General features: G+C 42.1%; 1 protein-coding gene across 5 annotated transcripts in view; it reads right to left on the minus strand.

Moving 5' to 3' along the window:
- Nucleotides 1-1,439: 1,439 nt before the first annotated feature.
- Nucleotides 1,440-26,877, minus strand: part of SPICE1 (spindle and centriole associated protein 1) — a 33,359-nt gene continuing 7,921 nt past the window's right edge. Inside the window, exons 4-17 of one of the 5 annotated variants that reach the window (XM_037909907.2) lie at nt 26,215-26,317; nt 25,262-25,383; nt 23,355-23,461; nt 20,700-20,842; nt 19,800-19,940; nt 17,564-17,829; nt 13,904-14,035; nt 12,932-13,067; nt 9,763-9,987; nt 7,842-8,308; nt 6,857-7,028; nt 5,687-5,789; nt 4,799-4,886; nt 1,440-3,406 (exon numbers count right to left, since the gene is read on the minus strand). In XM_037909907.2, coding sequence (XP_037765835.1) covers nt 3,353-3,406; nt 4,799-4,886; nt 5,687-5,789; nt 6,857-7,028; nt 7,842-8,308; nt 9,763-9,987; nt 12,932-13,067; nt 13,904-14,035; nt 17,564-17,829; nt 19,800-19,940; nt 20,700-20,842; nt 23,355-23,461; nt 25,262-25,383; nt 26,215-26,317 — 2,259 coding nt within the window. In that variant the 3' untranslated portion in view covers nt 1,440-3,352. Of the gene's footprint in view, nt 3,407-4,798; nt 4,887-5,686; nt 5,790-6,659; nt 6,758-6,856; nt 7,753-7,841; nt 8,309-9,762; nt 9,988-12,931; nt 13,068-13,903; nt 14,036-17,563; nt 17,830-19,799; nt 19,941-20,699; nt 20,843-23,354; nt 23,462-25,261; nt 25,384-26,214; nt 26,318-26,877 lie in introns of those variants that run through there. The other 4 variants (XM_037909914.2, XR_005226950.2, XM_037909941.2 and 1 more) reach the window with 4 other exon arrangements.

Raw genomic sequence — 26,877 nt, forward strand, 5'->3', positions numbered from 1 at the left:
TGAGGAGCAATGGAGGCAGGAAGCAGGGGAGGATGCTGAGCTTCCTGCAGCTGGGGGAGATTATGGGGGGTGGATCTGACATCCCCAGCCGCTCCTTGCAGAGGAAGAGGAAGTCCCATCCTCTTCTGCCTCCAGCCCAGCTGGTACTAGCAGCTAATCCCAGCTCAGGGGAGGAGCCACTGGCTGGGGTGCTCCCAGCCCTGCAGTGATTTGCCTCTCTGCTGGCTGCCTGAAATGATGTACCTGCGCAGCTAGGGAGTGGTGCATGACTGCTCTTGCAGCTTCCCTGTCAGAAAGTCATTTTTCTGCAGGGAAGCAAAGAAATCTGCAGGGGATATGAATTCTGCGCACACACAGTGGCACACAATTCCCCCAGGAGTATCCCCATCCAGTGGCATATGAGGGCACTGAACTCTCTGCACAGAGACAGCCTTACACTGTTATGAGGGGTTCCAGCAGTTAAGCAAACAATTCTCCTAAATCACAGTTGCAGCCAGTTTTCAGACCAGATGAGCGTTGTTGAGTACCTCAGGCTGCACTGTGGTGTCAGACAGAAAAAAAAAGAGACATCCCAAGGCAGTTGCAAGGGACATGACCAACTCTGAGACAAACACTGGGACATTTAGTCAAATGCTGACTTTTGAGAGCACATGTGGCCCTCCTGAGATCACTGGAAGTTTTGCCACTGACTTCAATGGGAACAGGATTTCACCCCAGAAATCTTGCTGTTTGGACTTTAAGATCCAAGAGCTTTTTTAGACCTACTGTGAGCAGGGTTAGATGACCTGGGTAGGTAAGAAACTAGGCCAACAGATTAGCAAGAGGATCATTCACCCCACCCTAATAGATACGCTGGAACATTTGTAATGAGTGAATTGGTTTGGAACAATTCAGCAATAATATCATGGATGTGCATAGATATGCAGCCCATCTACAACTGATCCCCACTGTGCATCAGCCTGGATGGATTTTCCAACAGTCTTAACTTTGTCATTTAATAGCTAGCTGTAATGAAGTTTAACGAAGTGCAAGGCCTAAGGGCTTGATTCAGCACCCATTGATATAGTCAACAGTAAAGGTCTCCTGAAGATTACAATGGACATTTGATCAGTACATACCAAATCCCACGTTTAGAGAGTCTATTGTTTCTATGGAATATCTCCCTCCCACCAAAAATGTACCCAGCAACAATTAAAAAAAGGGAAAAAACATTTCTCCATTCTCTTAAAAGTCAAACAGTTAAAGGATTTTGCTTGTACTGTGCACTCAGGCAGGATTTTTTGTGTGGAGACACCAAGCATGGAAAACTTCAGCCCCAAGAAGATAAAACTAAGTTAAAAAAAAGTCTGAAAACTGGGGCTTATCACAGAAACTATTTTTCATTCTTTACTATAGAGGTTGCTACAGTTATATAACAAAATGAAGAGCTATGCACATCCTCTGATTATTGGATTTTATTTACAATTTATCATTAAAATTAAAGATTGATACATAAAATATCAAATAAACCTGTACAAGATCACAGCCCCTGGATTATACATTCTCACAGGACCCAAAATAATTTAACATAGCTGCACCAGCGCTTGGGTATAGTACTCCATGTAGTTCATTACTGTATCAGAGACCAAGGGCCTGTAGGTAAGAGTCTGGAAGTCATAACTGATGGGTTAGCCATGCTCCAAGACCAGAGGCAGCTAATGCTCTCAGATTTTTTTGAACTGATCCCTCTATAAAACACATTGCAGCCCTAGTTGAGAAGTGTCCGTAGCTTTTAAATCCTAGAAACATTCAAAACGTGTATAAGGAGGGAAATGCCAGAACAGAGGATTCCCTGTTAGGAAGGGAGATTTATAGTATTTTTAAATAGTCTATTCCCTATATACAGCAAATCCTCCATTTTTACATCATACCAGATGGGAGTAGCAATCAGTCCACCTAGAACAGAGGAAGGATGAGCAGAATTAAGAGCAGACGATCGTCTCATAAAATACTCTAATTCTTTCCATCTTAAGAAATTGAAATGGATCTATGGAACATCCTGAGACCTGAAGGGCTTATACCTGTCTTATAATATAGTTCTATACTGAATAGATGTTTGAAAATATACAAAGACATGTGACATGCTAGCTTATGACACAAAGCACCATATTTTAGGACTTTGTCCTGACTAAACAGCATTTAATTGCCTGGCCCACCTAGGAGATGGAAAATAAGGTACTAGAAATGAAAAAGTTAGAGGGTGACAAAGAGATGAACTATGGAGCAATCCAGTCGCTCACCTGGATGCCCTAAAGTATTAAGAAATTTCTCACATTGAGGAAGGAGCACCTAATTACCACAACATGGGTGGGAGGGCAGGTAAAGGAGAGAAACTAAACCAGAAAGGATCAATTTATATTAACTTAGGGAAAACAGAACGTATGCCATCTGATCAGGCCCTATATTGTAAGTCAGTGGCAGCCCTTGGTCATTAATCAATCAAAAAACCATATAAAATGGTGAGGGTTATAGCAGAATCTGGAAAAAGGAAGGTATTCTTTCCTTTAAACATATCCCCACATGTAAAGGAAAATCCTGCTCAGCCCCAGAGCTCAGAACAGAGCTGCACAAAAGAGCTGCTCACTGTGGCACAGAAGCAGTAAGACTGGAGTTGTGATGTGAGGCTGGGGGATAGTTTGGAAGCCAAAAGTCAAAACAGTAGCTGCCTCTGTGGTGTTGTGGACATGACTAACCCATCCGTCATGACTTTCAGACAAGAGGATTCTCTTTGTACAAGAAGATAGCTTCCATAAACCAATCACCACACTCGAAGCATAAGGAACTGGTTTATTTCTGAGGCAAGTCCTTCAGAGTGACTCCATAAATTGATTCACCAATGGTATTCCAAACTGTTCCGTAACACACACAGCTCTTGTCAACTGGATTGTCCTATTTATTTCCTTATCTTGTGCAGACATGTATCTGAGCTGGTGCATGAAAAAATGGTCTCTTCTCCAGAAGCCCCTTTCTTCAGCATGTCTAATGTTGGTGGATGCATTGTTGAGGTATAGAAATGGGCTAAAATCAGCCTCAATTTAGGTCCTCAATTTAGGTCCTCTTCATCCAATAGGGACTGGACTGTTACATTCCATTCCCACCTTTTGTGTCCCACTCTCCAGGCTATAATTGCAAATGCATTAATCTGAAGGAGAGCATAAACATAATAAGCTTATGGACCTCTGTATACTAGTGGCACTGACAAGTAGGCCCTTTGAGAGTTAAAATTCACGTTTTGGGGAGAGGGACTGCAGAAACCTACCGGTGGGTCACAAAAAAATAAATATAAAATAGAGTCTATGTGATTCAGCTTCAGTTACATGATATGCATTGATAGTGCAAACCAGCCTTCTTCTCTTTGCCTCTCCACCTGTGGGACAGAGGGGTAGGGAGAGGAACTGAAGTGAGATTCGTACAGTCCTTTCACTCCCACAAACTTACCAGTTATTACCAGCTTCTACAGATCCTCTAGCTTCCCACTATATGACTACTACTATGATAACTTCTCTTTCTGCTATCAGCACTATGACATCTCCCAAGAATACAAATGCTGATCAGACAATGGCCCAGCAGATAGTGTTACTCTAGAGTGTTCCTTTTCTTCCTGTAAAACAAGGAACCTTTGAAGGAAATCTCACCCTCAGCAGGATGCTGGAAATCTAGATTCTGACCATTTTTCTTTACGTTTGGAAAAAAATTTAACATTCGTTAAATGAGAGTTACTGACAGCACGAGACTAATGCCATGGACAGGCCAAGTAGGTTCTGTGCAAGCTTGCCAGCCTCCCAACACCGCCTATGGCTCTTACAGATGTATCTCAATCTTTACTTGAAACCCTGTTTGCTTTTTCAGTCAATGGTTGTTTCTAGTCTGTATCCATAAAAAGAAAAGGAGTACTTGTGGCACCTTAGAGACTAACAAATTTATTAGTGCATAAGCTTTCGTGAGCTACAGCTCACTTCATCGGATGCATCCGATGAAGTGAGCTGTAGCTCACGAAAGCTTATGCACTAATAAATTTGTTAGTCTCTAAGGTGCCACAAGTACTCCTTTTCTTTTTATGGATACAGACTAACACGGCTGCTACTCTGAAATCTAGTCAGACTGTCATAGGAACCAAATTCTGTGGTGGTTGGATAATGTGCACAAATGTCCACTGGGAGAATACAGTCCTAGCATTACAGGAGAACCTCAGAGTTACGAACACGTCAGGAATGGAGGATGTTTGTAACTCTGAACAAGCTTTGGTTGTTCTTTCAAAAGTTTACAACTGAACATTGACTTAATACAGCTTGGAAACTTTACTAAAAAAAATAAAGGGAAAGCAGCATTTTTCTTCTGCACAGTAGTTTACATTTAACACAGTACTGTACTGTACTTGCTTTTCTTTGTTTCCGCTGCTGCCTGATTGCGTACTTCTAGTTCCAAATGAGATGTGTGGTTGACTGGTCAGTTCATAACTCTGAGGTTCTACTGTACTTCATTTGTATCTTGTAGTGCTTTAATCCAAGTCTCTAGAGGCAAGTGACTAGTTACATTAACACACTGCAAGAGTGTCCCCTGCATGATGCCCAGATTCTGATTTCTGTTCTTAATCAGAGTAGCTTTTTACTTCAGTTAATTTACTCTGGACTGACACTGGTATAAACAGAGCAGAATCCACCCCAGTATGTGTCTAGAATCCTCAATACATATGTAGAACACAGCAGTGAAAGCCCATAGCTGAAGAGGATGCTAACATGCAGCCTTATTTAAGTCTTACCTTTGTCCTCTGATTGACAGGTGTCAATTTCATACTTCCCGAAGTGGTACTTAATGGAGAACAAGTCTTGCTAGAGGCACCCGTAGATCTATACGCATGTGAGGTGAGGTGGAAGAGAGAAGGAGGAAGTGAACACTGATACAAGATCAGAGACATGTGCCTGGTATCTACATCAACAGCCTCCAACAAACCACTTAAATCTTTGTCACAAGCAGCGCTGTTATGCCAACTGCAAGTATTGAAAAGTTACTGAAATGGAAATATCCTCTTTTGTTATAATGAGGGGGGAAATCTTCATCTCTAACCCAAACAACTAAATTCCAGGGTTTTTTTGTTTTTAAAGTATTACCCAATTTCGTTGTCACAAGAGCTTCACTGCCCACTCTTACACCACACTGCCTGCTTGCCATATTAATTCCTCAGGGCTGGTCTACACTACAGAGCTAGGCTGTGAAAAATTTCATGCCCTGTGCAATGTATTAAGTTAAACTAAGCCCCAGTGTAGGCACTACGAGGTCAATGGAAGATTTTTTCCATTGACGTAGCTACCACCTCTTGCAGAGGTGGATTTCCTACAGTGACAGAAGAACCCCTTCAGTCGCTATAGTAGGTAAGAGTTAATAAGCTACACCTGCCACAAAGAGTCAGCAGGGGTCAGTCAGTCAATCTCCCAAGAGGATTCCAACACTTGCTAACAGGGTGAACTCAACAGAAGACACTTGCTACCCTGTTACAGTCCATTTCCCATCTCTACAGATTAGACTGTAATGAAACCATAGAATGCCAATCATACCTGGGAGAATATGGTAATTTAACACAGTAGGAAAAACTCTCCCACCATTTGTTTGTCACCCACTCAGACAGACAATCTAATGAGTTGGTTTTTACCTTCTTACACTGGCCCCACTCGCAGGGGAAGGAGTATCTCCTTTGGAGTGGTCCATAGTTTCTGCCACTGGAATAGACACCTCAATTGTCCTCTTTTCGTTTTCTAGAGAGTAAGGGAATATTGCTCAATTCTGGTGAAGGTGCAGTAACCCCTCCATGCATGAATTATTTAGTATCTTTCATTTCTGTCTGTTTTATGTTTTTACTTCTCCATTTTCTTAGTTTACTATTTGTATTAATATTGCAATGGCACTGACAGACTCTAATCAGGGATCAGGATCCCATTGTGCTAGGCACTGTACCCCCCCCCTCCACACACACACACCCCCTTTGAGTTCTAGCCTTTATGCTTTTTCAGTGGTTTGTTACCTAATGGCCTTTTCCCCTTCCTCAGTTTGCTTGCCATTTCACTTCAAGAAAGGATTAAGTTGTCCTAAGTCTGCAGGACAGTTTAAAAAAACAAGCATGGTAGCTAATCCATGGAGCTTGAACTAGCAGGGAAGAATAAATTCTGCACTGACTATTCTCTAGTGTGCCATACAGTTTAATCATCTCAGAGGATCCTATAGGTCCTCAGCAAGGAACCAGACCCAAGGGGAAAGACGTCTCAAAAGGCAGATAGCCCTGGGACACGACTAAGAATCAGATGACCAAATTACTGAGTGGGATTTTTAATGAGAAATTTGAAATAAAATACTGGACTTTTCACTCAGAGAAGCTCTGCAAAAAGGAGGCCTCGTCAAGCTGCTTCCCACTGTGGAAGCAGAATGAGGGGAGGGGAGGCATTCCCTTGCTGCCCATGACTGACAAGTCTAGTTCTGCGCCCAAACTGTAAGCAGGCTAACAAACTCATTGTAGTGGCTCTGTGGACATTAGCATGATGAAGAGTGAATACAGCAGGCAATGACACAACTGCAGCAATTAATTACATATAAAAGTAACTTTAGGAAAATGTTAGCTGATGTATTTTTACCTGTCTCAATGAAATTTAGTAGCTGTAAACAAGGAGAGCCTACACCACATGACCAGACAGCTTTCAGTGGATTGTCAGCAAGTGCACGGTTGACCACACTGTTTGGGAATTGCTGATTTAGTCAACTGAAGGTAGTAGGTACAAAGGTAAATACCTTACTGTAGAGGAAAAAAAAGGAAAAGAAAGGGACTACATACCAGTCCAATTTATGGGGGGAGGTAAAATAGGTGATACTGGTGGAGAGATAGGGTTGACAGTGGCCAATTTTTGCTGGTCTATCAGCTGTAGCAGTTTACCACGGGCTTCTGCACTTTGGCGGTTCAGCTCTGTTATTCGTTCCTCCAAGCTCTTTGGTACTTCTGGCAAAGTCTAACACAAATCATTACAAACAAAATAAATTTGGAAGTTTCAAACTTATATAAATGAGAGAGAGACAGAGAGAAACCACACACACAGAGTGCAAACTGAGGGTAATATGACCATTCTGATGTACTACAGTTCTATACCCACTTTGCACATCTGTAAATAACTAGACACTGTGTAAGACAATGGAGAATTAAGCCCTTAGGCTACAGCTACACAAGGAAAATTAGGACCCCTAGTTCACCAGCAATGCAGTTCCACTGATGGTAACACGAGTCAAGGCTGTAGTGGAGGCAGGCTTCAGGTGTGTGTGTTGTCTATTGCTACTCAAAGCAGTGGCCTGTCTACACTAGCCAGCAGTGCAGCTCAATTCCAGGTCCCAATTTTCCTAGTGTAAACAAAGGCCTCTCTTTCCCACAGACATTAAGGCTAAGCCAGTCTGGCTTACATGCAACAAGAGAGTAAGGCTTTTTAAGTCTGCCATGCATCCTTCACTCACCAGCACGCAGACAGCATTGACTTCCACCTTCCAAAAGACTGCTTACATTGTTATGGCCTCACATGAGGAACTGGAGTTGCAATCTCCAGTGAAAGGAATATTGGAAGATGAGGGAGTCAAGCTGGCTCAAAGACAGGATGAGGTTTAAAAAAAAAAAAAAAAAAGACCTCCCCAGACACAAACAAGTTTTTACTCACCCCCTTACAGTGCCAGAGAGAGAGAGACCCAAACCTGATACCAAAAAAAAAATCAATACTTTGTGGGAAATGGAGATGGGGGATGAAGGACAACCCAATCTTTACCTTCTCTTACATTCTTACCTGTCCCTGCATGGCTGATCCTAAACTAGTGTTCATATTTTGCATTGTAATTGGCTGATGCAGGCCATCCCCTGCCTCTTGAGAGCGATCTCTGAATTTGCTCAGCTGAGCTTTGATAACAGAGTTCTGCAGTGTTAACTCAGCTATCTGTCCTAACAGATCATTGCTTTGAGTGTGCTCCTCAGGTGCACTGGGCTTCTGCTCCTCCCCAGAGCCAGCAATGGCCCATCTGTCCATTGGGGACAAGGTGCTTCTCCCTTGCTGACCATCTGACAGTAAAGAACTCTCCAAGTCTTTGTGTATGGGAGGAATTCGCCACCTCTGGGTGAGGAGACGATTCTCTTCATTTGTGTTCTGAGTTCCCGCAGAGGAAGGTGAGCTCTTTTGCCAGTTTGGCTCTCTCTCAGTGGTTTCCATAGATGGAGAGATGTGGGATGCAGGATATGTTTGAACTGTCTTCTTCAATGCTACAGACAAAGAGTAAAGGAACAGCAAACAAGCGGTCTTCAACATGGGGAGTGACTGTGCAGTACTAACCTAATGGAGCTAAGTCACAGAGAAGGGCTTGAACTGTAACACTCAACCAAGGATGGGGACATGGATAGTTTTCTATTCAGGGTACACCATTGGCTCATGTTCCCCAAATCAGAGGTCACTGCAAGTATTTTAACAATTACAATAGAACCGCAGAGTTACAAGCACCAGAGTTATAAACTGCGTACTTCTGGTTCTACTGGTCAATCAGGCAGCACCAGAGACAATCCCCTGCCCCCCAAACAACAAAAAACAAATACAGTACAGTACTGTGTTAAATGTAAGCTATTAAAAATGAAGGGAAAGTTTAAAAAAAGATTTGACAAGATAAGGAAACTGTTTCTGTGCTTGTTTCATTTAAATTAAGATGGTTAAAAGTAGCATTTTTCTTCTGCATTTCAAAGCTGTATTAAGTCAATGTTCAGTTGTAAACTTTTGAAAGAACCACCATAATAGTTTGTTCAGAGTTATGAACAACTTCCATTCCTGAGACATTTGTAACTCTGAGGTTCTACTGTACTTGGATTTAAAGCTAGCAGAGGGGAATGGGCTGAAGAGCCAAGGAAGAGAGGAGCTGAACTTTTCAGTTTGCAATATCAGTTGGAAACTTTGAAATAAACATTTATTCTGTGGCTGAGTAAGTCCTCCATTTTATAAAGATTGATCGCTAGTTATTTTCTGCTTTGTTACAGCCCAGAATCAACATCAGAGGAAATATGCAAAATGCTGAAAATAGCACGTGTGAGTTACCCGCTGCTAAGCCAGCGCAGTTTGTCTTTTCCCAAATTACAGCATTTGAGTACAGAGTGACTTCTCTCAGAATTTGGAAGTAAATCTGTAGTTTAGGAGTTAACATTTTTTAAAACAGGTTTTTTTAAGAAATTTAACATCTAATGACAGACCATTTATCACCCCTAACAACAACAATATAGTGCAAACTCTTCAGACTTCCCATATGGTTAAAAACTTACTGAAATCTTGCCCGTAGGCTACATTTAAAAATTATTTTTGAGGATTAATAGTCATTTTATTTCTGTCATGCTTTGTAACTGAAAGTTTACTCGTCAGCAGGGGCTGCAGAAATTGAGAGTCAGCAGTCAACAGAAAGATAAGCAAACAGGAGAGGGCAGAAACACAGCTCCAGCTGCAGAGGCAAGAGACCTGGTTTCTGATGCCAGACAGCTTCTAATGGTGTCAGGCACCTAGCTGCCCCAACTGAACTTGCATAGAAGGGCTGCCTCCAAAAAAACAAGTGGGCAAGGCCAAATCCTGGTGGAAGTTCATTCAACAAAGAATTACTATTTGAAAGAGGGAGCACAATCTATTTGACACCATATGTGAAGGATAATGATCTCATTCTGTCCAAAGACACAGACCACCAACTCACCATTCTGAAAAGGAGGGAATTCCTGGATACTCTTCTGTCTAGGTGGAGATAACAATACAGCTGGCTGGAACACATGAGCTGGCAAACTGCTGCCTGCCACTACAGCATCTGGGGGACTTGACCACTGATGAAGTTTCACAGGCAGCTCCTCCTGTGAGAATACAAGTGTGTTTTCCCTTCTGAAAAGATCGGTCCTGGGTACAGTGGAGTATAATACAGGCTTCTCTGAAGACGACAGACAAGGCAAGAATTGGGGGCATTAGAAACAAAATATTTTAGTACACGAGCAACAGAAAAATAAATTCCTATCAAGATAGGTCCTGCATTCAGATGACTGAAAACATGGTGGAGGGGGGGAGAGGAGAGGAGGGGGAAATTTACCTAATAGTATTTTACCTTTGATGAAGAGCACACTTGGAAAGGATACAAAACCTTAATATACCTAATGTAACCTTCTTTCTGTATTTCTGAAATGGCTTTCTATCTCCAAGATGGAAATTAACAAACTTCAGTGATCAGATTGTAGAACACCCCATAAGAGACTGTCACCAAGCATGCGACCTGTCAGTTGTTCAGAATGCACACGAATATGCATTTGACGCTTCATTGTAAAGTGGGCTGGTTGACAGAAATTTAGCTGTTACCACTCTATTTCCAGTCATTCTGTGCTGTATACCCTCCTTTTAAAATCCACTCTCTCTAACTAGTATGCACATAGCCATCTAAACCATGGCTGCCATTCTCATCTAACTGCTTGCCTATGACTGGTTTGCGTACACGTCACCATCTGCTTTGGACATGCCAGGGAAGCACAAAATGAAAAACATGACGGCAGTGTTACAGCTGGTTGTGAGATCATACTTAGTTGGAGTACACACACACACCCCCACCCTCCTTAGCCCCCATTTGTGTGACCTTATATCTGGATTTCCCCTTAACAGCTTTGTTCAGGGCATTAATGCCTGAAAGGGAAAACTGTAGGAGGGATAAAGCAGGACATGGCTGATCACAGAACTGAATGGCTGCATAACAGCGCTCTTAAATGTAAAGAGCCAAAAGGGAACTGGTCTGTCAGAGGCATTGCGTAGAGTTTGTAGCAGATGTTACTAACTAATGTCAGATTACGGGGAGTCTACTGCTCAGAATCACTGTTCCTCAGTAACCTTGACAAGGAATGAGAAAATCCTTCTTTATGTTTTCCCCAAGTAGAAGTATCCTTCCAGAGCTTCTTTCCTATGTGTGGAGCCCTGTGAGGATACAAAATTTGTATCTGCATGCGATCTGTGATCCGCAAACATGGTCCACGGATATAAAACGGATATAAACCGATTTGCAAGGCTTTACCCATGTGCCATTTGCCTCCTCAGCACCAGCTCCTCCAACTGACTCATATGAGGCAGTTGGCTTCCTTGATTATCAAATACCTGCTGAAGTAACTAATGAGTTAGCCTCCTCTACTACTGCATCCGAAACACCTGGCTTCAGTGTCTGAACCATCCAGAGAGGAGTCAGAAGGGAACAAGAACTCTCCTTTGTCAGGAGGCACAGAAAGAAACATGCTTTGAAGCTTTGACTCTTTTGAAAGAGTATTTTTGGAAGACATCCCAAAGAGGACAGAGCATTTGGAGGGGTTACTTGTGTTCAAAAAAGGGGAGCTTTGCTCTGAAACCTCTGGAGATACAGCAGGAGCAGCTACAAGGGCTCTTCCTGAACAGAATCTTCATAGAAAGAGTAAGGAAAGGGCCATTAATTGTAATAGAAATGTTTGTGGTATAACCACATCTACAGCATAGGTCCATGGTTGGTTACATGACTGATCCTCACAGTCCAGATTGAGGCTTGGAGCTGCTAGTGAGGTGAAAGAGGGGATGTTAGAGAGCTTATTCTTTCACTCTCCCACTTCCCTGGTCCTTCTTGCATGAACAGAGAGCAACAATACCCAAAGTCCGAAGGTGCAAACAATTCAATGTTTATTGGGGTGATCTTCCAGCAAGCTTAAATCCAAGTTCCTTTTTCCTTATTTTCGAATCCCAACTTACTTCCTGTTTGCCCCTAATTTATATAGTAATATTCTTAGCTATACCTTAACCAATCATTCTACTGAAATTTAACTAACCAATCCTAACATATTGTAACATGATTAGCTAACCAATTATATCCCCTCACCTTAATTAGTTTACACCCAGCAAAATTAATTATTCAGCAGACAATCACAGAACCAGACAGAGACCATGCCAATAAACAATAGCAAAGTGGGAACTATAATGACAAAACAATACAGAAGTGAGGATTTCACAACTACATCTATAAAGACATAAGGGTTTCCCAGCTGTGTCTATTGATAAGTGAGTTCTTACCAGACAGAAAACTATCAACCTAAATTTCCTTTTACATCTTCTAGGCACTTCCCTTTCTCTGGAGGTGACAGGCATTATCAGGACAGGAGTGTATTCCTAACAGCCCAATAGCACCTTCTTTCAACGTGACTAGTTTGGAATAGGAGGATGTGACCGGTCACTTCCCAGCTTATGGCTGCCTCTGTTGCTTAGCCATAGGCCTTAGCCTAAGAACAGGGCCTCAGACTGTCACAGTAAGAGAAGGACCTTACACTGGCAGACAGTGATTTTGATTCTTTCTTTTATACCTCTAACTAGCCAAGTGATAAGAATACACCTAAATTCTTAAAGTACAGGCCTTTGCAGACAGGCCTGAATATCTATATCTAACATGGGAGACCAACCAGAACTGTATAGAAGAGAATATTAAATAAACAAACGAGGACAAGATGCCTGTAAAATCCAAAGGTTAGCAGCCGTGTCTCAGGGCAGAGCGTATGAGATAAGAGCTGTTTACTGTGGCACAGAAGCAGACAACAGTTCCCAGGTTTATATGGGAGGTACCTAGAAGACTCAAAGAGGATCCATCAATCAGCCTCGGACTAGATGATTGTGTATGACAATTTACTGCCAAGCATGATAGTTACCATCTGGCATAGTCCCACTGAATTCAATGAGATTACAACAGGTGTCTGCTGGATCAAGTTCTGGTTTGTGTCAATGATTTCTTGGCAACTATTCCATACTGTCATAGGAGTTGCTTGGAGCTGAGGGTGTTTTCCAAAGTGTCACCTAGGATTCTAAAGTTACTAATGCGCTGAAACGACACCAACCTTGACTGTTGACTGGAACTCCAAAATCTGTAGGACTTCGCCCTCTGTTAGGATCTGTTATAGGGAGGCTTTTGAATGCCTGAGTGAGTGAAATCAACTGTTCATCTGTTACCACCATATATTGCTGAAGCCTTTTCTAAGGGAGGGGAAAAAAACCACATAAACAGAGATCTGTGTTCTAGGGACAAAAATTAGACAGATGTATTATTCCTCTGTTTCCCCACTTAGTGCCAAAGCTTTAATCTGATCCCAGTGAGGTGCCACAAAAAGGCATCTCTGCACTTGTCTCCCCTATTTCTCTCTCCTCTTTTTCCTTCCTGACTAGCCCCATCTTTTACTGATTATCCCCCAATGCTCCCCATCCTCCTCTTCCTTCTCCAGGTTGCTTTCTCTTATGGCTGCAACTTCCATCCTAATTCACAACAGCTGCAGAGTGACACAGTGAAACTAATAAGACCTCAAGTCAGTTCCACTTCACTGCCCCACTAGTATTAATATTGTGAAAGCAAAGAGGCAGAGTTTTAAGCATGTAGACTGCACAGTGGGTTTCCATTAAAGTAAGGCTAAGCTGTACTAAAATAAATCTTCTGTTAAAGTTTAAAAGGATTTTCTCAAAAAAATGTTTCTCATTACTCCTTTTAATTGATAGGAATTTGGAGCTTGTTGAAGTGAGGAGAATATACCACTAGTTAGAATGAGGCACAGAGGGTTGGCATTACACTTCCACAAACCCCCTCTATCACAACGCCCCCGCTATTACGTTCCTCGTATCTTTAACGATCATATTTTCAATGCTGATTTGTAGCGCCATCCCTTGCTGATAAAGTCCTTTGCCCCCTATGCTGCTCTGCCAATGCACGTCAACTCAGACACATCACTCTAGAGATAAAGAGCCTGCTTAAATCTTTCACTGCATTAGTTCCTGCCTTGGGCTTCATAGGGTGTCAAAGGAAAGGCTCAACATCTTTGTACCTGTATGGCAGCATTTTCTTCTCTGACCAGAAGGATTTCAGTTGTCAGAGCATCAATCAGTGCTCTGTGTTCATTCAGCACCCCCTCAAGCTGCTGCCTCATCGCTGCTTCCTGACGCAGCTGCATCTCACTCTGGGGGGGTGGGGGATGAAAAACACAATCAATCATCAATAGAGGTTCATGTTTACAAGAGGGAGTAACTCCAAACCTTGCTATCAAGTTAACATAGAAATACAGCTTTTGCTACCAGCTTTAAGGTGATGTCCATGTTACCATTGCAATCCTATTTTATTGCACATACAAACTGATACTCTGCTTGACTTGTGTTATTGTCCCTTTCCCACTCTCCCATGATGGCACACGAGTAGGGAAGACCTTTCAAACTCCTATGCTTCTTTCTTCACAGCCTTTACGAAAGAGACATAACCAGCTCTTGGTGAAGCATTCTCATTCTACTCAGACTTCAACTCCATACTATAGGATTACACACAGAAGACAATGTAGTTAAGGGTGCTGGACAGTGCTTTGTGCTGCTCATGTTTGGCTTGATCTTCCTGGCCATTCTGGTGAAGAGAGGTCAGACCAATTGAAGGAGAAGGCATCTGTTCTCCAGTATTGCTTCTACCAGGGCTGGGAGCAGAAGAGATCAGATTTTTTTTCCCCCTTGTTGGAGGCAAAACAGGTCTATTTTGAAAATGCCCTGTTAGAGGGACATTAAGCAGAGGATATTGTTGTTCAGATCCCACTCCCCTGAGATCGACAGTTTGTAAATTACTCTTATTCTTTAACATAAGCTAATGCAATGGAGACACATTTCCTCTCTGTCCAGGGAGAATTCTAGATGCTTCCTCCCACCGGCAATGAGGAGCTGAGAGTCCTGCCTTGCCTGCTGACATAGACCACTGCCATCTTGTCGACAGTGGTGGTCAAGAGAGGGAAGAGGTGTCTCAGGACATTAGTGATGGCACTGATCTCCAGCCAGCTGCTGCGCCTCCTGGATTCTGCTGAAGATCATTTGCCCAGCTATGAGCGTGACAGCACGAAGGCTGACACAGGGGTCTATGATCCTTGTCACTGCTGGATCTGAAAGAGGTTTTCCTTGAGTTTTGTATATCATGCTACCACTGTAGGGACGCCAGCATTGATGACATGAGATACAGAGGACTACACGTGGAATCCTCAGTGATTCCCCATGGAGAAAATGAGAGCCTGGAGAGGTCGTGTGTGGAAAAAGATCCACTGGACTGTGACTGTGCTAGACACATCAGAGATCAAGCAGGTAGAGTGCTCCTCCAAGTGGTTATCTGTGAGTTATGAACAAGACGATCTACATCCTTTATTCTGAGGATGCACAATCTGGCCCCCAAATGCTGGAGATCCTGAGAAGTGTTGCGGAGCTCTTTTCCAGGTTAAAGACAAAACCTGTGCCTCTGCAGAGCTTGAATTACCCAACTGAGCATCTCAGATGGCTTCTGCTGGCACTCAGACTAAATGAGAATGTCACCTGTATAGTAGTAAATGTAAATCCTCTCCTCCCTCAGGGAGGTAATCAGGGCTATCAAAATCTTGGAGAAAAGCTGTGAGGCCAAAGAGGGGGACAAAAGAAGGATCATGTATTGGAAATGATAATTGTCCAGAGCGAAGCAGAGATACTGACAGGCAGATATAAGAGGACATGCTGGTATATCTCCTTTAAGCCTATGGAACACAGGTAAACCACTTTCTGAATCTCTTAAAACTAGGAAGGATAGGTTTTCTAGCCTGACCTGGATGTACCAGACTGTTTGATTGGTTTAGGTACGGACAGAGCCAGGACTGAGCAGAACTATTCCATACTTTTGGGGAACTCAAACTGAAATAAGAGCTCTGGGCCCTAGTGGTGTTGGGGGACAGGGTCAGTGACTGCAGCCAAATGTCTCTCTTAGTCTTACGTGCTTTGTTTATGGTGTGCCAGGAGAGGAAGGCTTTTGAAGTGGAGGTAGGGCATACACAGCACAAACCAGTATTGAGGTGTGTCAATGCTCTAATTTTTTTTTGTCCAATGGATCTTTGATGGCAATAGCATTCACAGGATGAGTGGCTTTGTTTATATATAAAGTAAAAGCAGTAAGAAGATTTTAGAATTCACTTCAGGGATATGACCAAATTTATTCCACTTTTCTTTAGGGATTTTATACAGTTTGGCATAGATCTCAGCAGTAGAGGGTTTTGGTTTTTTTTCCCCCTTTTCACAGAGCTATTCTGCATTTATTGCCTCCTCCAAAGAGAGTTTAGTGTTCAAAATGCAGTGTCTCTTGCTTTTATATTTAGAGGTAACCTTAGCAAAGGCTTCAAGAGACCAGAGTTTCCCTTCCTGCATTACTTATTTTAAGGATAATGTACCAATATCCTATCAGAAGTTCTGGATTCTGAGTCTATATCTCCAGGACAGGAGCCAGAGGAGAATTCGCTCTCCACAGAGGAAGAGGAAATAACCTCTCTGGAGGCTCCAAGACCCCTTGGAATGCTCTTTTTCTAGGATGTGTGGCCCATCCCTTGGCAACTCCTGGCTGGCTGAACAGGGAGGGAGGTTAGCTAGGCAAATAAGCCAGGGCTGCAGAGTCCTTCCAAGCATAACCCCCATAATAGCTTTAAGGAGAAGACAGTGGACTGTGATGGTATCATACAGGCAGCATCTCAGTAAGGAACAAGGGTCTCTGGGTGCACAAGGGGACAGTCCCAAGGGTTACCAGTATCAGATATGGTATGGCTGTATTTGGCTTAGCCACTGCAAAAAGAGCAAGGGGCAGCCCCACAAGTCACACAGCTATGGCTGTATCCCTTTCAATCACGGTTTGACTGCATGGCCCACAGACCATATCTATGGGCTGGACATCACTCAACTCTCTCAAGACCTGAATGGAGACTCACTTCCAATGATGACAGTGACAGATGGTCAGGAATCAATTTCAGCCCAACTTCAGCCCTGCCTGGTCAACAGTATTTTTCAACTAGGGTGAGGGACCAGGCTCTGCTGTTTGTGATGCAACCTCATCTGTACCTCAGACACAGGGGTATAGCCTACCCAAATCTTCGCAGTCCAGGCCTAGGTCCAGTGCTCCCAAGGAGGGGAGCACAGCACAAGGAAGCAACACAACAGAAAGGAGGACTGTCATCCAAACGCAAGGGTCTAAAAAACCCTGTGCTCAGAGCAGAGCGGTTCACTGTGAAACAAGCAGCAGCTAGGTGCTGTGATGTAGTTCCCAGGCACTTGTGGAGGGACCAGGAAGGGATGGAGATCTTTAGCATATAACTAATTCCAAAGCCCACATACCTAAGACAGATAGACAAAAACCAACTGATTGTGAACAAAGAAACATTTAAACACCCAATATTCTGAATATGCATTTAATTTTTATAGTTTTAGAAAGTGTTCTAAGTGGACTACATCTCTCACTGAAGTAAATGCGAGACCTCCTGCATTTCAGTTCAGTGAACTCCTGCCCGTTTATGAGAGAGAGCATAGTTTCTGAATTAATAATTTTATCTTTTTTAAATTGCACACAAACAGATATTGAGATTGGAAGTTAGGAAATGTCTAAGTTAAGGTTGTAAATTAATCTGTAATCTTTGTGCTTATTCATTCTAGCTACAGGAGCAGTTCACATAACATCTACTCACCTCCTTGAGGTAGCGCATCAGACGACAGAGTGTGTTCACCAGTGACATGGTGAACCCTGTGAGGCCATGACCGTTTTGCATTCTCTGTACTTCACGGCCTGTCCATCGCTCATATTCCTCCATTTCATGCTCCACTTCATGTATCATGTGATTCAGGACATCCAAGCTGGATTTATTGCCGCTTGGGAGTTCGAAGGAAACTGCATTAGCAAGAGAATCATTTCTTCTCTGTTTAGAAGCCATCTGTGCAGTTTGATTTCTTTTCACTGAAAGAGAGACAGAGACATAAAAAAATTCTTTAAATTCCAACTGAGTTTAACAATGTTTGTGATTCCAATCAAAACAGACTAATTTTTGTTGAAATAAGCCATGGGAGAAGCACTCTGTTCCAGCACTATAAAGGACAAAGGAACATCAAAGATAGATGCATCCTAGTCATTCAGATTAATACAGTTTGTTTCTAAATCCTCAGAAACTGGACTTAACTCTGAGGACCACCCTAGTGACTTTCAAGGAGGCAGAGACCACACCTGGTTTACACATATGGTAAATGAACATCAAAATAAAGGCACCAACTCCAGCATTTGTTTATACTTTTATCTTCCTTGGCAGATAATTTGAAACTGTTTGTGGGTGAACTCCAACAACCATGGAAATATACAGCTGATCAACAGCCTTCAGCCCACAAGTACAGGGAAGGACAACTGTACATTGAATTTCTCCTCCTTCAGGCCTCACTTTGGGAACCCCTGGTCTAAATTTCTGCAGAACCAACACTGTGTAGAAGAGTTGACTCTTCTACAAAACCCTAAGTATTGAATACATAGATTGAACATCACCATAGATCTATGCAATACAGCACAGAAAAAGTTCCAGGGAGTGCATGAGGACAGCCATGTAGAGAGGTACAGGTGAGTTAGCAGGGAAGTGAGTAGCATGAAGGTACCCCATCTACATTCCCCAACCTCCCATGGACCTTTGCTATGCTCCTCAGCAGGAGTCAAAGTTTGATAGACCTGCTCAGGCATATCTGACCAAGACTTAGCGGTGGGGAAGCAGAGCTGAGGCGTAGTGGGTGGGATGGGACTTGCAGCAGAAAGTGCACCTATAATTAAGCTACTAGCTCCATTCCAGAGGCATCTTCTCTGTCTGACAATCTTCTGAAAAACTACAGGAAGCGAGTCCTCATATGATGAGCCGGAGTGAATCAACTGGAATAGAACTGCTGCTGAAGAAGGTTATAACCTCCCAGCATCTCAAAGCATATGGATGACACTCCATCCCCAAAAACCCTTAAAACACCCTTGTATGTCCTACATGGCAGCTCCCCCAATTGGCTCCCCACAGTCCTGCTACCTGGTGGTACCAAAATAGCAGTAGCAATATGAAGCCCTGGCAATGCCACATTGAATCCAGAGCTAGTTCCTCATGACATTGTTGCCTCTTTTGCACAGTGAATCAGTAATAGCATGATGTGGATCCCAGTCCATATGAACTGAGGTATTAACCCACGAAGACTGCACTTCCCCTCTCAGCCACTTCATGCAAATTTATTCAGTTATGAGGAGTAAGTGGAACTATTCTTTATGCACAGAATTGTCAAATTTCATAAGTGTCCTATCCATACAGCATTATGTGATAGACGTTTTAGAAGTTGGGAGGGACCTGGGTAGAGAGACTGTTTTGGGTCCTCCCTCCCCCTTTTGAAGTCAGAGGCACCTAAAAAAATTCAGACAACATCCAGTCCAAATTTCATACAGGAAGAATTTTTAAATGTTTCCTAAAAATTAGTAAGTATTTTCCTAAAACAATTTAAATGAAAATTTCAAATTGTCCCCTGAAGGGCTGTTGTGCGAAATTTGGAGACTAAATTCAAAACACAAGATTTCAGTCCTTTATGAGCAAATCACAATGCAACCATAACTATGTAGTCACTACTTCTACCTCTGTAATCTTAGCAAATACCAGAGCTGAAAGTAAAACTCCAAGCAAAGAGAGAGTGTACTGTAACCAGGGATCACAAGCAGTAAAGAATTCTCCTCTTTCCCTATCAGCTTAAGTACTAAATTGCCACTGTATCTTGACTTTTAACTCCAATAAATGACACTGATAATCAGTACCGTTTAATGAAAATATGGTCTCAACCAGAGCTTTAAGGAACACTGGAGGAAGGCAGATAGACTGTCTCAGGCACAAGTTACTTTGGATGAAATATTCATTTTAAAAAGGATCAGACCTTTTGTTGAAACTTGCTTTTGCTTTCTTGGGTTTGGGTTCAGCACTTGTCTCACAGTGTAAGAGGAATCTGAAGTCTGCTCTTCATCTTCATTCTGAAGCCTTGAATGGACTCTCTGGACTACTCCGGTAGCATTGAGGGCTGATTAAAAACAACAAAAAAAACAAATCACACATACGAGCCCACACACACAACTTTAAGTGATTAACTGTAAAATATTTCATCCAATGCACTAAATGTCTCAACAACAACTATGTGGGTGAAACCAGACAATCACTACACTCGCAAATGAACTCACACACCAAAATGGTGAGACAAAAACACCGTATCACCCGTGGGCAAACACTTTTCACAAAACAAATCACTCCATATCTGACCTCTCAGTCCTCATCCTCAAAGGAAACCTGCACAACAACTTCAAAAGATGAGCCTGGAAGCTTAAATTCATAACTTTGCGAGATGCTAAAAATAATGGACTTAATAAAGATACTAAATTTACGATTTATTCCAACAACAATCTGTCACACACTAACCCCCCTTTTTTGTCCTATGACTAGAGAGATGTTAACAGGTCACTTCACTTAGAATACGTGTTAACTACTGATGCTAAACCATCTGTTCCACCTTGTATTTAGCTGTGACACGGAGTACATTTACCAGACTGAAGAAGAGCGCTGTCTCGCTCAAAAGCTCGTCTCCCTCGCCAACAGAAATAAAAGATCTCTCACCCACCTTGTCTCTATTTATAAACACAATCAAACTGCCTGTGCCTGACTCCGCTAACCCAACTCAGATTTCTAAAACTCAATTCCTGTCCCTTCTCGCCACTAAGATTATTCTGAGTAAGATGCTGTTAGCAGCCTACGTCCTTTGAGAGTTAATGTTTTAGCAGAGCCAAACCTGCACCTCCTGACGATGGCAAAGCAGTTGTTGGAGTCACAGCTACATTTGCTTTCTGTGATGGGGTAGGTGTTCTCAGTTGCTTCTCAGCCCATAGCTGGGAAGCCCCGGCAGTGTTTTCTTCTTTCAGTAAGTGGAGTAGCCTATATATAAGCATAAGAGAGAGTTCAAGGGTACACTGAAATCTGAAATGACAATGCTTACAGCTAATCTTTACCATCTATCCATAAAAAGCCTCTCAAAAAGTCTTTACTCCTGGGGGAATTCTGTGCCACTGCACATGTGCAGAATTAATGTCCCCTGCAGAGTTCTTTGCTTCCCTGGAGAAAAATGATTTTCTGACAGAGAATCAAAACGAAGCCACAAGAATACCCTCAGGGTAAAAAGTACTTAAAATTGCTCAAACAAATTCCCCATTAATGCAAAGCCTCAAAATCCTAGAAAGGAGTTAAATCCTTCCCCACTCTATTTTAGTTATACAAGTACTCCTCCACTGTAACCAACACAAGGCTGGTCTACATTATGAAGGTTAGAGTGGCATAGCTACAGCTACACAGCACTCTACAATGACAGAAAGGGTTCTTCTGCCACTATAGTAACTCCACCTTCCCAAGTGATGGTAGCTAGGTTGACGGATGAATGCTTCTGTTGATTTAGCTGCATCTACACCAATGTTTTAGGCTGGTGTAGTTGCGGGACTCAGGAGTGTGGATTTTTCACATTCCTGAGTGCTTTAGCTATAACAAGCTAAGCTTTAACCTTACAGCAGGCCATGGTGACATGACATTTGACGTTTCCTCCAATGACAGCAGCAAGTGTGCTACTTTAAAAACTCCAACACAACAGCCTTCAAACCCAATGCTACTTTCCTCAGTCAACTCAAATACACATTGCTATAGTTGCAAACCAACATGGCCAAATGTAATAAAAATTCTATATAAAAATTTCATTCACAATATAAGTTGCTGAAGTCAATACAACACTGATGGAGCACCACAATCAAGGAAACAAAAAGGTACGTCTATACGAACCTACACCCACCACAGACATCCACACTAATCCACTAACACATACAGCAGTCCTTCAGCAAATGCACACCACTACCCACAATCACTCAAACATCGTAAATACTAGCCAACCTTATTACTGAGCACATACCTTATACAATGAAACAAGTACATGATCTACCCCTTATAACACTCACAAGACAATCTTCTAACCTCCAGTTATTCAACACATAAGTACATACGCATATGTTTCTGAGAGAGAGAGAGAGATCACTACTGAGAGTTAAAACACAAATAATGGAGGTTGTGATGATGAATGGTGTATATGGAGGATATGATGATATGTTAGCTGTAGTGAGCACATGTTTGCATAAGTTAAGTATGATAGGAATATGCTTAACTTCTTTTCCAGGATTTTTAGTTTTGCATCAGTGGTTAACTCTTCAGTGCAAGAGTTCTGGTCTTTGTTTGGCACATGGAAAAAAAAGATAAGGTCTGCTATGATCTCTTATCTCCCCTGTTCTTCTTTCTTCCACCTCCAACTTTTTCACCTCTATGACTAATACTGAGGCTTCTGATGCACTTTCTATCTCTAATACAGCCATCTGTGCCAATGACCCCATTCCCTCCCAACTCCTGATCTCCCTCAGTCCTTTCCTCTACAGATACAAACATGCTGTAGTCATCATCCTCCACCCCCAAAAGACAACCCCCAAATTTCAACTGCCTCTGACTACTACCCCTCCCTTCTATCCTTCACATGAGGTAACAGTACATACCATATGAAACTGTTACCTCAAGTTCCAAACTCCATCCTTGATCCCCCGCAATCTTCCTTCTAGTCTCTTCACTACAGTGAAACAGCTCTTAAAGTCTAACAGACTCTTCTTAGCCAAGTCCAAAGGTCTCTACTCCATCCTCATCACTCTTGACATTTCCTTTGCTTCTGACATGGTTGATCACACCTTTCTTCTTGATATATTATCTGTTCTGGACTCACAGTGCAGTTCTCTTCTGATTCTCCTATTTGATCATGCCTGCCATGTCTGTCAACAGGCCCTTCTCTTCCAATCTCTTGCAGTCCACTGGGGTCCCACAGAGTCCTGTTCTTAGCCTGCCCTCTTTTCCCTTTACACACTCTCCTTGCCGGGTCCTCTTAATTACTATTAAGGTTTCAACTACCAATCCAATTCCACAAGTCAACCTATTATTTGTACTGAGATAGTGCCTAGAGGTCCAAATCAGGAATGGGAGCCCACTGCACTCTGCACTGTCCATACAACTGAAAGAAGACCCCTGTCCCCAAGTAGCTTACAATGCAAATATGAGACAGTGGGGGGGGGGGGGAGGGAGAATACAAGGTAACAATGAGACTATTATGGTAACTGTAATAAATATCAGTCACAGCTCACCAGGTGCCCAGTCACTGCCAAGTGTTTTGTAGGCATCATGGGAGAGGTGAGTTTTAAGGAGAGATGTGAAGGAGGATATATCATAATAGCTTTGTGGATATTTATGGGGAGCAACTCCTGTGCATAAGAGATAGCGATGGGAGAAAGCACAAAGGTGTTTGGACACCTGATAGTGCTATTAAAATACTATGGACAAGAAACCTTACGATAGTGGACTGACAGAAACACACACTGACCTGTTTGTGTCAATGTTGGACTTGAAGTGCAAAGACACATCCTGTTCATTCACACTGCCCTCTGACTGACAGTTGGAGGAACCTTCCCCTTCTACTTCATTGAGAGCCTGTCTCAGAAAAACACAAGACATCTCAAAAGTTACATGACAGCAATTTAAACCCACCCTTCAGAAAGGAAAAAAATAAAATAGTTCACTGGAAACACTTCCCAGAAAACAAGTCTCTTTATTGTAGTTCCCCACCTCTAAAATATGGACAAAAATACTCGCATCTTACAGAGAGGACAGGAAATAAATTCATTAATGTTTGTGAAGCACTGGGATACTACAGTGATGAGTACTCTAGAAAAGACCACAGGAAATGAATACTTCAGTATTCAGTGCTTTGTTTGGTTGTGTACAGTAAGGCAAGGGCCGCACAATGACTGAGGGTAAAAAATATTGAACAGCTGCCTCATTTCCTTAGTAGTGGCCTTTCTAGCCATCAAATGAGACAGGGATATTGTGGAAAAAACATAACATATGGTCATGTAATTAAGTGGAAAAATTAATACTGCCACAACAACTAAATTCTAGTATTTCCTAAGTTTTGAAAGATTCACTTTGCAATCTAAACAACATTCTTTTAATGTAGGTTATATATAAAAACCCACACATAAATTGCATTTCCAGCACATGCATAAAAAAGTGACATAATGCAATGAAAAGGATGACATTTCATTGTGCACATAACTTAGGAAAGTCAATTCAGAATTAAGATCTCCTGCAGTAACCAGAATTTTGCCCTGTGTATGCTGTACAACAGGATCTTTGGGCAGGATTTTCAAAAGAGCAGAAGAGAGTTGGACACCCAAATCTCACTGAAATTCAATGGTGATTGGGCACCTGCCTCCCTTAGCTTCTCTGGAAAGCCCAGACTTTCAACCTATCATACAACTCACATGCAGCGATACAATATGCTACATAGATAAATCCTAGGCCACAGCAAAAAATGCAAATAATGAATGCCTTCATTTAAAAAGAACCCAGTCTGACTGGCAGAGCAGTCCTGAATTCAGTTTAGGATATTATGTATTTGTACAAGGTGCTACAGCGTAAATATTAGTACAGAATCATAACAGGAAGATTACACTTATGGTAGATATGACACTTTCATGCCAAGACCCTATTTTCTGTCATTTGTAACTTTTCAGAAAAGTAGCCCTTTGGGATGAAGTCTCTTATCCTTGTTCTCAACGTCAAGTTAATATTTTTGGTTTGATTTCAGATATCAGTTATCTGAGGGGGGAAAAGCATATTAAAGTTATTCCAATTTTTCTTGTCTAAAGCAAAAATGATTTTGTTTTAAAAGTCCAAACTTGCAATTTATGCAGGTTCTGCTATGGTTACAAAAAAAACTAGTTAACAGTTAGACTTAAGTGAACATCAAAAGAACACTCTGAATGTAGTCAGTGAAATAGCCACATACAGAGATATCACTACACTGAAATAAAGGCATCTGAGTATCTCTCAATGTGTGTGCATTCAGCTAAATGTCAGGGAAATTAGTTCCAGATTTAATTACTTTTACTTTTTAAGAACTAAAACACAAATGAAACCATGTTAATGCAACATCAAAGTTGATGCTTTTTGTACAAAAAGGTCAGGAAATCCAAAGTCAGGGTTCCCAAAGCAACCCAAAATATATTATTTTCTGCATAATATATGTAGTTTTATCTCTGTATGCAGTGTTAAACATAAGTTATAATAATATATACACTATACACAAAAGACCTGATTTAGGATAGCTTAGGAACCTTAATTTTGGATTCCTGACTTTCACGCAAGTGAAGACATAGCCACAGAACTCTGCATTGAAAACGTCGTTTACTTGCATTTACTATACAGTCCATATAAAGAGTACATTACCTGGGGATCCATGATAGATTCACTAAGGATGGAAAGCTGTGTGGGAGGATCACTTTTTTGTACAATGGGACCTTGAGAGGATTCCAGGTCACAATGAGGAGCCATTGTTACATTAGGGAAACCTAGAGTAGACAGAGGAAGACAGGAAGTCATAATACACAAAGGGCTACTTAGCTGATAAACCATTATCTCAGGAGAAACCAGGTCCAAAGTCCTACCACTATCTCAGGACTTCTGTACCATAAATTAAGCCCCTTTTGTCTCTGAGATATATCACACAAGTCAAGGGGGAGATGAACATCACTCCTGAGTAACCCTAGTGGCCAGCCACAAAGTCACACTACATACTGGGTGGAAGGTTAGGGTTGCCACTGTACATACTGATGTAATCAGAGAAATGTGCACATGCACAGAGGAACATACGGTCATTACAAGTGAAAGAGAAATGGCAATCCACAGAAAAGAGATGAATGAAACTGCAGAGCCCACCATTCTCTCTGGTGAGAAGGGCCAATAGGTTTTGCATTCTCGATCAAGAGCAAGCAAGAGAGACCCTCATTCATCCACTGACAAAGCTCCAAGGGCACCCAGGACTATGCATCAGAGGCATTCAGGAGAGAGACCACAAGAACTGCCATAATGGATCAGATTCTGAGGTCTATCTAATCCAGTACCCAGATGCTTCAGAGGAAGGTATAAGAACCCTGCAGTAGCAAGGTGTGTGATAACTGCTCCTCACATTAGGTGTCATCCTGATCTGTAATAGTTAGGCAGAGCTGGTTCTCCTTTGTACTATGTTAAGGGAACCAACTATGCTATGCTAACTAACCAGATCAACCAAACAATCTGAGCTAAACCAAATTACCCAGTCTACAACTTTGTGAAATTAGACAAAATTTGTAAAAAGTGTGGTAATCTTAAATGAACTGCCTTACACAAATTAGATGGTTTACCTGTATGCCTGCGAGGAGCATCGCCAAACAGGTCTTTCACCACAGCCATGGCTTGATCAGATCTCTCCAACACATCCTGCAGCTGATACTGATCAGAGAGAATCTGAAGGCACAGCACAGGAGACACTTCATACCATCATATACAAACTGATTTCCCAAAAAACCAGGATAAATACATGGATTATGGAAAGGGATTTTGGTATCATTATCCTTAACAGGTAATAACAGAATAGCTGACTATCATAGTTCTGGGGTTAACTCTGCCCTCTGCCCCTTCCATGGTCTGCTCACAAGCACCACTTTAGTCTCAGGTCCCCAGCTGTCACGTCTATATGGGCTGGGACCCATGTCCCTCTCCCTTCAGATTGGGGATTTAAGCTTGCAGTCCCCATGCAGTTCGTGGTGATTATCCCAGCAGATCAGATTTTAGTCTGGCACCTGCAATTTGTTTTCTTTCAAGGGAAAACATCAGGAATAGAAGTGGCCAGCCAGCTTTCACAAAACACAATATATGTATTTTAAGACAAAAGCATTACTGAGACAACATATAATAAAAACACCTACACACACTAAGATTACCAAGTGTCGCCTTCTTCCATGTGTAGACCCTGGCAGGTTCTAGTCCTTCAAACCCTTCCAGCAGGGTTTGCCTTTTTGATTACA

Source organism: Chelonia mydas, chromosome 1 (assembly GCF_015237465.2).
Source record: "Chelonia mydas isolate rCheMyd1 chromosome 1, rCheMyd1.pri.v2, whole genome shotgun sequence".
NCBI classification, from domain to species: Eukaryota; Metazoa; Chordata; order Testudines; family Cheloniidae; genus Chelonia; species Chelonia mydas.